Source organism: Cnephaeus nilssonii, assembly GCF_951640355.1.
Source record: "Cnephaeus nilssonii genome assembly, chromosome: 14".
Lineage (NCBI taxonomy): Eukaryota > Metazoa > Chordata > Mammalia > Chiroptera > Vespertilionidae > Cnephaeus > Cnephaeus nilssonii.
In genome coordinates this window covers 49,769,004-49,784,061 of record NC_137085.1, presented here as the reverse complement: position 1 = coordinate 49,784,061, position 15,058 = coordinate 49,769,004, and the positions used below count along the sequence as shown (strand labels likewise).

The 15,058-nt window shown below is 39.8% G+C and overlaps 1 protein-coding gene across 1 annotated transcript; it reads right to left on the bottom strand.

Annotated features, from left to right (window-relative positions):
• Nucleotides 1–7,793: 7,793 nt before the first annotated feature.
• LOC307111034 (cell division control protein 42 homolog) lies at nucleotides 7,794–8,762 on the bottom strand. Its single transcript, XM_079790727.1, is given in 2 exon segments — nucleotides 7,794–8,152; nucleotides 8,155–8,762. Coding segments are annotated over 2 exon segments (573 nt in total). The 5' UTR covers nucleotides 8,600–8,762; the 3' UTR covers nucleotides 7,794–8,024.
• Nucleotides 8,763–15,058: the final 6,296 nt, after the last annotated feature.

Here is a 15,058-nt window from a genome sequence, read left to right as displayed (position 1 = left end):
AAAAATCAATGGAAAAATATCCTCGGATGAGGATTAACCAAAAAAAAAACCCAAAACAAAACCTTTAGACATTTCTCTATGTCTGTTACTTTTACTTTGCAGTCAATAGAATAACCTGAATAATGTTCCCTTGTCACTATATAGACCTATTTTCATAGTTTTGATGGTTCTGCATAATATTTAATTGAATGAATAACATAATTAATAAACTCCCATTGATTGCCCTGACCGGTTTGGCTCAGTGGATGGAGCATTGGCCTGCGGACTGAGGGGTCCCGGGTTCGATTCTGGTCAAGGGCACGTACCATGAGTGCGGGCACATCCCCAGTGGGGGGTGTGCGGGAGGCAGCTGATCGATGTTTCTCTCTCATCGATGTTTCTAATTCTCTCTCTCTCTCTCCCTTCCTCTCTGTAAAAAATCAATAAAATATATATTAAAAAAATAAAATAAAAATAAACTCCCATTGATGGACATTTGGGAAGCTTCAAGTTTTGCTACTCTAATGAATTCCGACATGAACACACACATCCATCTATATCTATATATCTACATGTTTATATACCTATATATCTGTACCTGTCTATCTTTATGCACATAAATTATTATTTCCTTAGAATAAGTTCCTGGTTGTATAATTATTGGTTTAATGAACATGCATATTTTCACACATAGGAGCCCTCTTAACCAAATAGACAAAAACTGGTAAATAGCTTATTAATCAAAATAGCTGGTTAAAGAGGGAATAATATACAGTATTATATATATATTATAATAAAACCCTAATATGCAAATTGACCGAATGGCAGAATGACCAGTTGCAACGACTGGTCGCTATGATGCGTACTGACGACCAGGGGGCAGACGCTTAACGCAGGAGCTGCTCCCTGGTGGTCAGTGCATTCCCACAGTGGGAGCGATGCCCAGCCAGAAGCCGGGCTTATGGCTGGCGAGTACAGTGGTGGTGGCTGGAGCCTCTCCCTCTTCCGCTGCAGGCAGGCAGTAAGGATCGAAAGGTTCCAGACTGCAAGAGCCCCGGACTGCGAGAGGGATGTCTGAAGCTGGCAGGCGGATATCCTCTGAGGGGTCCCAGACTGCTAGAGGGCACAGGCTAGGCTGAGGGACATGCCCCCCCAGTGCACGAATTTCATGCACCGGGCCTCTAGTGTGCTAATATACAAATCGTCCCCTTGACCAGGAGTTCGACCCGCAGGCAGGCCAGCCAACCGCCCATGTCCCCTCCCTTTGGCCAGGCTGGCCGGACCCCACCCATGCACGAATTCATGCACTGGGCCTCTAATATATACACACACACACACACACACACACACATATACACACATATACATATATATATACATGTACACACACACACACTGAGTGGTCAGATTATTATGATCTCTGAACCCATAATAATCTGGCCACTCAGTGTGTGTGTGTGTGTGTGTGTGTGTGTGTGTGTGTGTATGTATATATATATTAGAGGCCCAGTGCATGAATTCGTGCATGGGTGGGGTCCGGCCAGCCTGGCCAAAGGGAGGGGACATGGGCGGTTGGCTGGCCTGCCTGCGGGTCGAACTCCTGGTCAAGGGGACGATTTGTATATTAGCCTTTTATTATATAGGATATTCACTGAGTGGCCAGATTATTATGCGTTTAGAGATCATAATAATCTCACCACTTAGTGTGTGTGTGTGTGTGTGTGTGTGTGTGTGTATGTATATAATTGATTTTAGAGAGAGAAAGGGAGAGATACACACACATCAATGTGAGAGAAGAACATCATTCCATTACCTCCTGCACATGCCCCAACCAGGAATCAAACCCACCACCTTTTTGGTATATGGGAAGATGCTCCAACCAGCTGAGCCATATAGTCAGGACAAAAATGTTATATATATAACATGAATAAACACACATATATCTTAAGTATTTTATTTTGACTTGAAATATATATGCATATTAATTCATTAGATGACATTTTAAAATTTCTTTTTAGGACTAAGGATTTTGTTGTTGTTGACAATGGGACCCTTGATTAAAATTCTGTGTAATTTTTTTTGGATAAATGAAATTCATAATGACTTGTTAGTATTTCTAGTTTCCCTTTTTTTAAGGTAGAGCAAGAACTGAAAAAACTTACACTGCTCCTCCAATCTTTTGCTCCTAATTTGACAACATTTGTATGTGTGTGACCTGCCTTTAGAATCTAACAAAAGCATTCAAATTAGTTTTCCTTGGAACAACTCTTTTTCTTTTCTTTTACATAATATTGATTAAATAGAAATTATAAAACAAGTATAATGACATTAAAATTTTTTAAATATGTGTTTAAAATTATAGTTGACATACAATATTATATTAATTTTGTATAACCCAGTGAATAGATATTTATATAACTTACAAAGTGATCACCCTGATAAATCTAGTACCCATCTGATACCATACATAGTTTTTACAGTATTATTGCCTATATTTCATACACTATACTTTACATCCCTGTCACTATTTTATAACTAGCAATTTGTGCTTCTTTTTCCCTTCACCTTTCCACCAGTTCCTCAACCCCCATCCTCACTGGCAATCATCAAACACACACATACAATGTTCTCTGTACCTATAAGACTGTTTCTGTTTTGTTTGTTCATTTATGTTGTTCTTTAGATTCCACATATAAGTGAAACCATATGGTATTTGTCCTTGTCAGACTTATTTCACTTAGTATAATACCCTTTAGGTTCATTCAGGTTGTTGCAGATGGCAAGATTTCATTCTTTTTTAAGGACGAGTAATATTCCACTGTATAAATGTACCACATATTCTTATCCATTTGTTTATTGATGGGCACTTAAGTTGCTTTCATATCTTGGCTATTGTAAATAATGCTTCAGTAAACATATGGAGCCCAACCAGTGTGGCTCAGTGGTTGAGCATCAGCCCATGAACCAGGAGGTCTCGGTTTGATTCCCTGTCTGAGCACATGCCTGGGTTTCAGGCTTGGTCCCCAGTAGGGGGCATGCAAGAAGCAGCTGAGTGATGTTTCTCTCTCATTGGCATTTCTATCTCTCTATCCCTCTCCCATTCTCTAAAATCAATAAAAATATATTTAAAACAAAACAAAACAACAACAACCCACATATATATGGATGAAATGTCTTTATAAATTAGTGTTTTGGGTTTCTTTGGATAAATACCTAGAAGTGGAATTGCTGGTTCCTTCTTTATCTCTTATTATAACATTTGTGGGTTTTTTTTTGTTTTGTTTGTTTGTTTTGTTGTTAATCTTAAGCTGAGGACATTTTTCCATTGATTTTTAGGGAGAGTGGAAGAGAGAGGGAAAGACAGAGAGAAACATCTATTGGTTGCCCCCTGCACATCCGGGCTGGAGAGGATCCTGCAACCAAGGTACATGCCCTTGACCAGAATCAAATCTGGAACCCTTTGGTCTGCAGGCCAATGCTCTATCCACTAAGCCAAATTGGCTAGGGCCCTTTGTTTTTTTTTAAAAAATATGTATTTAATAAATACAATAAATATGTATTGTATTTAATAAATACAATAAAATATGTATTTAATAAATACAATAAATATGTATTTATTGCTATTTTATTGATTTCAGAGAGGAAGGGAAAGGGAGAGAGTGATAGAAACATCAATGAGAGAGAATCATTGGTTGGCTGTCTCCTATATGCCCCTTACTGGAGATCAAGCCCACAACCTGGGCATATGCCCTGAATTGAACCATGACTTCCCGGTTCATAGGTTGATGCTCAACCACTGAGCCATGCTGGCAGGCTCTAGTCTTTGTTTTAAGTCTGTTTTGTTTGGTAAAGTATTGCTACCCCAGCTTTTTTTCATTTTCATTTTCATGAAATACCTTTTTCCATCCCTTTACTTCTAGTCTGTGTGTGTCTTTTGATCTGAAGTGAGTCTCTGTTAGACAATATATGTATGGGTTTTGTTTTCTTTTCCATTCAGTCACCCTGTGTCTTTTGATTGGGGCATTTAATTCATTTGCATTTAAATATGTATTTATTGCTATTTTATTCATATTTTTTTCTTTTTCTTCTTGAAGAAAACCTTTTTGCTTGTAATACTGGTTTGGTGGTGATGGACTTTTTAAGGTTTTTCTTATCTGGGAAGCTTTTTATATGTTTTTCTATTCTAAATGATAGTTTTGCTAGATAGAGTAATCTTGGTTGTAGGTCCTTGGTTTTCATCACCTTGAATATATGTGCCAGTTCCTTCTGGCCTAAAAAGTTTCTGTTGGGAAATCCGCTGACAGTCTTATGGGAGCTCCCTTGTAGGTAATTAACTGACTTTCTTTTGCTGCTTTTAAGATTCTCCTGTTGTCTTTAACTATTGGTATTTTAGTTATGACGTGTCTTGGTGTTGGCCTCTTTGGGTTCACCTTGTTTAGGACTCTCTGTGCTTCTTGGACTTGTGTGTCTGCTTTCTCCACCAAGTTAGGAAAGTTTTTTGTCATTATTTGTTCAAATAGATTTTTAATTCCTTGCTCTTTCTTTTCTCCTTCCGGCACCCTCATAATGCAAATGTTGGTATGCTTGATGTTGTCCCAGAGGCCCCTTAAACTATCCTTTTTATTACATTCTTCTTTCTTTTTGCTTTTCTGATTGGAGGTTTTCTCCTACCTCAGATTCCAAGTTGCTGATTTGCTCCTCTCCTTCATCTAATCTGCTGCTGTTTCCTTCTTATGTATTCCTAATTTCAGTTATTGTATTCTTCATTTCTGACTGTTTTTTCTTTTCTATCTCCATTTTTATGTTTTATATCTCTTTGTTAAAGTTCTCACTGAGTTGATCTATTCTTTCCCTAAGTTTGTTGAGCATCCTTATAATCAGTGTTTTGAACTCTGCATCTGATTGACTGCTTATTTCCATTTTATTTAGTTCTTTTCCTGGACTTTTGTCCTGTTTTTCCATTTGGGACATGTTTCTTTGTCTGTTCATTTTGGCTGCCTCTCGGTGTTTGTTTCTAAGTATTAGGTAGAACTGCTATGTCTCCTGATCTAGACCTTATGTAGTGGGTGTCCCGTGGAGCCTAATGGCGCATCCTCCCCAGTTACCTGAGTGGTGTGCTCCAGGTGTCTCCCCCCCTCCACCATCTATATGGGCTGTGTGCACCCTCCTGTTATAGTTGAGCCCTGATTGCTATTGGCAAGTCAACAGGAAGGATTGACCCCCAGGACAGAAAAGTGTGTGTGTGTGTGTGTGTGTGTGTGTTTGTGTGTGTGTGTGTGCTTGCAGATAATTCAAAATGGCAAGAGCTGAGCAAAGACTAACCTACTGGTATCAAGGACTCGATGGGTCCTGGCCAGTATTGTGTTTTATAGAAGGACTATTTTCAGTTTACCTATTAACTTACTTAATCTAGGTTTGGTTGAGAGAGTTTCTACTAAACTGCCTTCCAATAAAGTACTATCAACTTGTCCTCTTATCAGTAGTGTATGAGAGTCTTCATCTCCTTCCACCCTAGTTTTTAAACTTCAGTGGCCATAGGAATCACTTGGAGAGCTTGTTAAAAATAGATTCTTGACACACCATTCTAATAGGTTCTGATCTGTGACATGCCCTAAGAATCTGTAAAGTATCAACCAAACATTTCTTATGCAGAGCTCAGTAAAAATATTTAACTCAAGGATGAGATTCTATGATTCTCATTTGTCCACAGTCTTCTAACAAAATTTGTTTAAGATAACAGAATAACCCATACAGGTCATTTCCCCTCTTGGATTCAACCTATTATTTTTAGAAAAATGGCTCTTAGGAAAATAATTCTCTCTCTCTCAAAAAGAATTCTCTTAGTACCGCTTTTCTACAATAGAGATTTTAACAATCTAATAATCAGATTTCTTTAACAAATTGAAGCTATATGTTTGAAAAGTTTGAATACATCTTAGCAGTAGGTGGCAGATCCTCTGAAGCACACCAAGTATCACAGAGTTGGATAGGATTTGGAGGTAACTCAGATTCTTGATGATGTATTAAACAATTTCAGAGGGGCAAGCTCTCCTTAGTTTTATGCAAGTCACTTTGTCATGAAGCTGAATTAAAATAAACTCACAGACAAGTAAATGGAGGAATTTATTCTTTAAAGATCATGTCTCTAGTAAGTCAATGGTACTAAAACCTGAATTTTTAATAAGTAGGAGGTAATGCCCATATTTTCTAAAGAACGGCAGCAACATAAGCAGCAAAATACTCATTTTTTTGCATAATAGAACACCAGAGTTAATTTATTAGCACCTTAAAAGGTTTAAGGACTTAATTAATCTTTACTAAATTATAGTATAGCTACCCAGTGTCTTGCAGAGAAGAGTTGGGGTGAGGGAATATTTATCATGTTTTCTTGCTGCTTTGTCAGGGTTGAGGGAATGGTACTCAGCTGCAAAGGAAGATGATCTCTTACTAGGATGAAAGTTTGTGAACTTTCCTTGCCAACTTAGGACCCTGGGACACTGAGATAGCCTGGAGAGCAAGGGCTAGCTAGCTGGAGTTAATGGATATCAGGAAGGGAATATCCAGATTTGCAATGTCAGATAGAGATATGTATTAGATACCAGAGTCCTTAGTTCATAGATGTACTCACAAAGATTATTTTCTTGATCAAATGCAGGCTCCTTTGATCCCTCTTTTTTTTTTTTTTGAAGGTTTTTTTTTTGTTTATTTAATACATCTGAAAAGAATGCATATACAAAGAATTGAGACATGAGAAAGCATTGGTTCAACACTAATGAAACTACAAGAATTAGGATTTGGGGAAGGTGGAGAATATTACCTAAACATTTTTTAAAATGTTGGAAACTGCAACCAAAATCAGCTGATAAAATCCCTATTAACACTTAGGAAGAGTCTTCATTAGACTCTCTCCATGATTTTTATTAAACTAGAGAGCCTCAACTGGCTGCTCTAGGGTTCTTCATGCAAAACAGAAATAAGGGGATTCCCCTGACTGGTCCCCATGTTGTTAAATGTTCTCCCCACCCCCATCCCACCCCTAGCTTCTTAATGAAGCAGGTCTCCATCCTCATAACTTGAAGAGGATGTGAATCATTCCAGACATCTGTCTTCTAGCACCTTTCATATATACCAGGCCTTCAGCTGTGTTCTAGGAACCATATCATACACTATTAAGCTGCACATCTATACTGAGCATATAAGACAATGACTGACAAGAAAAAATGTTTTTTTAATTAGGTACTTAATCCATTTGGTATATTTCAAAAGGTGCAATACTTTCCTTCATTTATCAGTGAAAGAAGTTAGACATTAACTTAAAAAAAATCAGCAAACAGCTAACAAATTTCCTTGAAAGTCAGTCACGTATATAGTGCATCCTAGAAAAGAGGAGGGGCAAGACAGGTTCCACCCACTTTTATGAGTTTCATCAAATACTTAACCTACTCAAGGGTGGAGAGAAAAGGCAACTTTCAAAAAGGAGTATGTTATTAAATGAGGCATTTACTATATTCCTTCCTAAGAGCACCGGTGGGGAACATGTTTTCTAAACTAGATCTAGGAAGTGGAATGCGGAATCACTCCATCCTCCTCACCTAAAGGGCTGTCCAATGGTTAACAAATTTAAAAAAATGACTAAATAAAAACAAACTCCACACACACACCCCTCCCCTCCCACCACAAAAAATAAAAATAAAAAAAATACTAGATGTTTCAGATCACTCTCCAGCGTGGAACCCGGGAGCAGCTTCAACAACCCGAATTAGTCTGTTATAGAGTCATCACAAGCATGCCTTGTTTTAAAGAAAACAAAAACTAGTACTGATCACTTTTCTGACAATACACAATTACTCAAAATTAACTAGTATTGGGAGGGGGAAAGGGACCATATCTATGGGCCTTGTTTCATACGAGTGCATATGCGTAGGTGCAGGGCATTTGTCATTATTGCAAAAATGAATTTTAATTTTTAATCTTTAGTTTGATTTAAACATTGCTTTTAGTATGATGCCGAAACCAGCTGTGCAGAAAGGGCTCTGGAGAGATGTTCATAGCAGCACACACCTGCGGCTCTTCTTCAGTTCTGGAGGCTTCAGGGCAGCCAATATTGCTTCATCAAATACATTCTTTAGGCCTTTCTGTGTGAGTACAGAACACTCCACATACTTGACAGCCTCAGGTCACGGGCCAGCTTTTCAGTAGTCTCTGGAGTGATAGGTTTCTGTTTGTTCTTGGCAAGTTTCTCAATCATAGAGGGGTCATCTCTGAGATCAATTTGGGTCCCAACAAGCAAAAAAGGAGTCTTTGGACAGTGGTGAGTTATCTCAGGCACCCACTTTTCTTTTACATTTTCAAATGAGGATGGAGAGACCACTGAAAAACAGACTAGAAATACATCTGTTTGTGGATAACTCAGCGGTCGTAATCTGTCATAATCCTCTTGCCCTGCAGTATCAAAAAGTCCAAGAGTATATGGCTCTCCACCAAACGTAACTGTGACTGCATAGTTGTCAAAAACAGTTGGTACATACTCAGATGGAAATTTGTTTGTCGTGTAGGATATCAGAAGACATGTTTTACCAACAGCACCATCGCCCACAACAATGCACTTAATTGTCTTCATTGCTGAAACAGTTTTATATCCACTTTAAATATTTCAAATCCAATGATGACCTCAGCCTCTCTGCTGGGGCGTTGGCAGCACTGCCTGAGCCCTCTTTTGGACTAGGCCTCAACCTTGACCTATAGATTCTCAGCATAAACAATTTTATTACACTCCTGCTCCCACCCTTCAACACCTGCCCACCCCAAAAGACTTGAATAAGCTTTAGCATGGTTTCTAACAGCTCAGGCCCATATATTTGGGATGATCAAGCACCCATTAACTTCCCGCCTGGGAAATCTCAAATCTGCCAAAACAATCTACTATTTGTTTCGGTTAATACCTGTCTCCTAGTCTCTATGCGAGGGCATGAGCCTAACTTTGATAAATACCAGTAGGAAAACTCAAATGTTCTAATCACATTGACCAAACTCCCTATGTGCTTTTTTTTTTAAAAAAAAAACATATTTTATCGATTTTTTACAGAGAGGAAGAGAGAGGGACAAAGTCAGAAACATCGATGAGAGAGAAACATCAGCTGCTTCCTGCACATGTTCCACTGGGGATGTGCTCGCAACAAAGGTACATGCCCTTGACCAGAATCAAACCTGGGACCTTTTAGTCCGCGGGCCGACGCCCTATCCACTGAGCCAAACCGGTTAGGGCTCCCTATGTGCTTTTTGTAGTTTTTAGTTCCTTAATTCGGTGGAACTTCTACTTATTCTCTCTTTCTAATCCCTTATTCTTCCTTTAGGACACCCATTCACCTCTACATGAATCAAAGTTGAGCTTGGTTTACACTGGACTCTCTTTCCTGCTGCAGTAGTTAGTGAGTAAATCTGCTTTTACTGACTTTAGTGTCTAGCTAGAATTTTAACTGGTGTCAAAGTTCTCTTTGACAGTTTACATACTAAGTTTGCATGGCTCTAATTGTGAGATATCCCTAACCTCAACCCCACCCCATTTGTGCTATGGCTATACCAGACCTAGCTTATGTGCTTTTTCTGATCCATTCAACCGCACAGGTTCCATGGTTCTTGGCTGTTTGTCACAGTATTTCTAGGGCCTTGTCTATTCCATCTGGAACCAGTGGATGTCCAGAGGGAATGTGGAAGTATAGGGGCATCGATGCTGTATGGGGAAAACTTAAACAAAGAGAGATGGGAAACAAGAAGGAGTCAGCAGATAAATTTACTACCCTTTTTCTCCCTAGCAGATGATTTCAAGACACAGTATCTCCATATGGCCTTTCTAGAGAGGTCCCATGACATTGGGCAATTAATTCATTATGTGCTTAATAAAGCTATGGTCAGCTTAGTATTTGCCTTCTCTCCTTTCCTGACTGACTTCTTTTCCCTCATTCTTGCTTCCTTGGGATTGTATTCTCCATTAAAATATCAGCACAAAAGCTTTACCTCAGGCTCTGTCTTTTTTAGGGAACTGAGGCTATGAAAATGGATTTCAGGATTAGCCCTAAAAAGCAAACTCTCAAGGTAGAATTTTGGAGTTGGATTGTCTACTTGACTATAGGCAATAGAGACCACATTGCTGGTGGTAAGTGGAACAATAATAACCCTAAAGAGTAGGGTCATATTAATGAAGTCTTGCCTGTGGTTAGGTGGGAGGAGTTACAAAGTATTATGTGGGAAATGATAATGATAAGATTTGTTGCTGCTTTTATTGGCAGCAGAAGTCTTACAAAAAGAAAATGATTGTCGCAGGGCAGCTAATTGCTAATTTAAGGGATTCTCTGGAAACTGGAGGTGTCAATGGCAGCCTGGAAATGTAAAGGAAATTCAATGTGTGGCTTTCATGAATATACTATATTAAAGCCAGAACCCAGATGGGAAGAGGGCACAGAGACTTATGATGCAGATACTTGAGTGGATCAACCTAAGAACTCTGACTTGAAAAATTCCCTGGAATGTTCCTGTGCCAGTAGAATTTACCTGCTTCCTTTGCCAAAGGAAATCAGCCTCCTTTTTTCCTAGAGGCTGTGCAATGGCCTCACCTGAAGCAGGTGTCTTAACAAGATGATGTTTATTCTCCAAAAATTGCTTCCACCATACCTCAGTGCCTCCAAGCCAGTAACCAGGATCATATTCCAGCACATTCTGAGAGGAAAGAAACAGTCCCTGCTTAGGGAGGAAATAGACTACTAAGCTCACAAATGGCAGAATCTGGCTATTATATACTAGCAGGTAACAGAATATGTGTAGGAGTGGATTTTGAAGATATCAGATCAGAGGAATATAAGGCTGGAAAAATTTACTGGTATGGGGTATTCTCCCATGACTCAGGATTCAATGTTTTAGGACCTAGAGCTGATCTAAACACACTGTCAGGTTGGCTCCTTGAAACATAATTCATGACAATGACCTAGAAGATGTGAGGTTGGCAGTCATTTGGCATTATATTGAGCAAAGAGACCATATAGATCAGGGAAGCAGGAATGTTAGAGTGAATTTACTAAGTACAAGCTGAGAACCTGTCACTAATTGTATTCCCTGGAAAGACCCAGTGCTCACTCCCATTTCTGAGGCAATAGAAAATATAGTAGCACTGGGTCCATCAGTTTCTTTAGGAAGCCCCGTGATGTCTGTTCTCTACAGGCCATGCCTGCAGATGTGATATGGAAATTAGGCTGCCTGATATCAACGAGGATGATGGGATTTCAGAATGAGAGGCCATGGCAGGTTTTAATTCTCAGAGACAAGTTGGACATAATTATTGCACATGGCATCAAAATCAGAGTAGCAATTAAAGTGCCTTGGCCTACATGGATCTATGGTGATTTTAGGGGCAAATAGAAGATCTGACAAGGGCATTGTTTCATTTGTATAATAAAAAATTGAGAGCTGGGAAGCTGACATAAGTACTGCAATGAAAAAAATCACCCAGTTTCTAGAACTAAAGTAGGATATAGACCCAGAGTTCATTGACTAAAGGGGAGACCAGGACCCCTTGAGGAAAAACCTGGAAATGTTACTATAGTGTATATGTCACTGAGTCATATGACATGCAACACAGAGTCTAGAGATGTACATACCAGTGGGAATGGTCCTCTCAGGAGGATGGACCTGAGAAGAGGTCCTGCAGGCTCTAGGATCAGGTTTGAGGCTGTGTGCACAGAGCCCTTTGTGGTCCCAGGAATTCCAACTGTGATCTAGAAGGGTGGGAGGTACTGGGTGTTTGTCCTATGGTCTGTCGACCTCAACTTATAGGGAGGAGCATGGATGAAGGAAAGCTAGATGGGACATAAAATGCAGGACTCAGAGCAGGGCCTGGGTCTAGGAGTGGTATGGGAGTTTGGCATAGTTAAGGACCAAAAAGACTGGTGAAGCTGGAATAAGGTAAGCATGGGAGGCTGTGGTAATAAGATGAAATTGATGAGGTAAGTTTTGAAGACCCTGACAAGGCATTGGATTTTTGTTCTTTTGGTACGCTTTTTTTTTTGCCAGTCAGACTGCACTTAGGCCTGCAGAGCCGTAAATGGTAGCTGATTGGGACCTTGGCTGAGGCTTACCTGAAAGCTTTGGGACAGGAGACCTTCTGAAAGAAGGGGCTTGAGATCTCACCTAATCTGTGGTCAAGCAGTGGTCAAAGTAGACAAAAGTCACTAGACTGGAGCCAAGGTAATATCACAGCTCTGACAAAGGAGCTTTTCTATAATATGATTCACTGATGTACACCCATGGGCCTGGAACTGAATGGAGACAGGACCTGTTCCAACTCACCCCCAAACTGTCAGGAGGGAGAAGGCTGCATACTTTGCTCTGAAGCTAACAAATCTACCCATGTATCCTTTTATATTTCATGGTGTCTTGGTTTCACTTATGAACACTCTGAGGTTCTTTACAGCAGTGCTCTTGGACACCTTTCTTTGTGCCTTACCTTCTTGTAAACTGAACGAACCCCAGTCTGCCTGATTTTCAAGTCCTAGTTCTACCCCATCCTCGGCCTTTGGGTTACACATTAACTCTTTGTCTTGCCAGCTCAATGTAAGCTGATTTAGCTGGCTCATCTGACCTTCTGATGCCGCATGGCAAACACTGTTCCAGTTCTGACCACTTGGAATGTAACTTCTACCCTAGCTAGAACAACCTTTGCCTCCCAGCAAGGAGAAATTGAGTGTTTTGTTATGAACCACTGAATTCAGAGCACCTGCTTGGTTGCCCTAGCAACAAGGCAATGGCTCTGCTTTTCTTTAGTCCTTGGGCCTGGGGAATATGACACTACAGAAGGAAAATTCAGAGCCCTGAGAACAAGTTCCTGCTGGGCCCACCCAGTCAGTGGAGGATGGGATACAGATACAAACCCTGCTTTCACAGATAGTGGGACTAGCAGTTGCTGTGGGCAGCTAAACCCACCCCTATTCACCATCCAGAGAAATTTAGAGGCAAATCAGCAGACCTCTCTGAAATGAAACAGTCATAATGATTCATGAATATCCAGAGCTTTGGTTGGAAATTGGGATGGAGTAGGTTCTATTGGGTACAAACTGATTGCATTTCTAACATACTGAATTTTAGGAGATATGGAAGGTTATAGCTCTGCTCCTGATGCTCAACAGCCATGTCCAAAGGAAGAGCAACAAAGGTCTACCCACAAGAATGGATAGACATTGCTCATCTTCCAGGAGGAAGGATTTATACCTCTACAGCTTTATGGGCTATCCCGGGGTGAATGAGAGTAAGTGATCCAAACTTCCACCACAGTTTAGCCATAGCCTCAAGAGAGCTAGCTCAGGTCACCAGGCTTGAGCCTCCCAATATTAACAAGTCTCTACATAAGGCTAGAGATAGGACTAGCACACACATGCCTTGCCTCTCTCTTTTGTGTGGTAGCAAGGCCACTCCACAAGGTGCATGCATGTGTGTGCACACATGTCTATGTGTGCATGCTTGTTCCTCTATGTCTGCCAGTTCCCCCAAGCAGGACACCTATATCCCCTATAAGCCATTATGCCTATTTTTATGCAGATTGCATTATTCATATTCTACTTCTAAAAGATACTTACTTAAAGACCATCTATTGCATAAAGTAGATTAACTTTAAGGACTTGATATTGGCAATAATATTCAAGATCACCTTCCTCTTGCAAGGGCCCTCTTTCCTACAGAGAAAACCCTTGGGAGGGTTTTACATGTGATGCTTGCACTACAAAGATGCCCCTGGGCAATCCTTGGCCATAGTGGCTAATGTTTAATAGTGGCAGCAGGACTTTTGCCATTTTGGAAGCAACAGTTTAGCTGAGTGCTTGGCTCTGAGTCAGAAGCAACTGGATTCAAATGTCCACTCTGCTATTTGCAAGCTGCAAAGACTTGGGCAAATTCCTTAATCTTTCTGCCTTAATTTCCTCATTTATAAAATGGGACTGTTGATTTTTTCCCCAAGGGCTTTAGTGAGGATTATAGAAAATAATAGATGTAATGTACCTTAGCACATAGCATGTGCTCATATGCATGATATCAAGGTTTACTGAACTTTGTCACTATCCTCACACAGTTTAGCCATAGCCTCAAAAGAGACTTATTTGAATGTTCTTTAAGTACTTGCAGGACATTTTTTTGTATGTAAAAATGTTAATTACCAATGCCTCATATGAAAAAGCATGTTTCATCTCTTACTGTTTTCAAATCATGTCTTTTTCCCCCTCAGAAAAAACTTGCAGTGTAGAAACATTTCCATGTATTAGAAGTTAATTGCATTGTTTTGCTAAGTGTCCCCAAAAAGGATAAATATGATTTGTTGGCTAGCTTGCATATAAACAATGAAGCTACAGCTCACTTAGTAATGGCATCTTTTCAGAGTTAGCTAGACTTCAGCTTCACTGAGAAGACTGCATGAGTCAACCCCATCCCCAAACACATATACAAATATACTAAAGTGGCTAAAGTACAGTTTAATAATCTGAATTTAGATAAACTCAAAATCTCTGAGCTTTGGTAACGAAGTGCACTTCTATCAGATATGCTTTAGTTTTCATGATCAAAGTGCCCAAAAGAAGCTAAAATTAAACTTCCTTCTGACTTTTACTTGTTTTCTTACATTTCTAAGCAAGTGAGACACAACACCTTTGTTTGACTCTACAGGAAATAATGGATATTTTGGTCAGTGCCTCAGATTCCTTTGAGACCCAGCAAAAAAGGAAGAGAACATGTTTCTTTATCTCTAGAATGATCAAAAGGCAATGTAAGAAAGCTCTCAAGCAAAAAGAACACACAATCTTTCCTTATCCTATGAACCTGTCAGTCTTGAAAGACATCAATACATCTTCCTCTCATTTGAGAGTTGCACAGGCAGTCCCTATATCAGAATGGCAGAATTCCAGTAGTTCATTTGTAGAAGTGAGTTATGTGGAAATCAGAATGCATTCTCCATAGAAACCATTTTATGCCTGGTGATTAGCTGTAACCTGCAATGCTCTAAAGAAGAGTTCCAACAGAACTACTGTACTTGGCCACTCGATAAACAGTA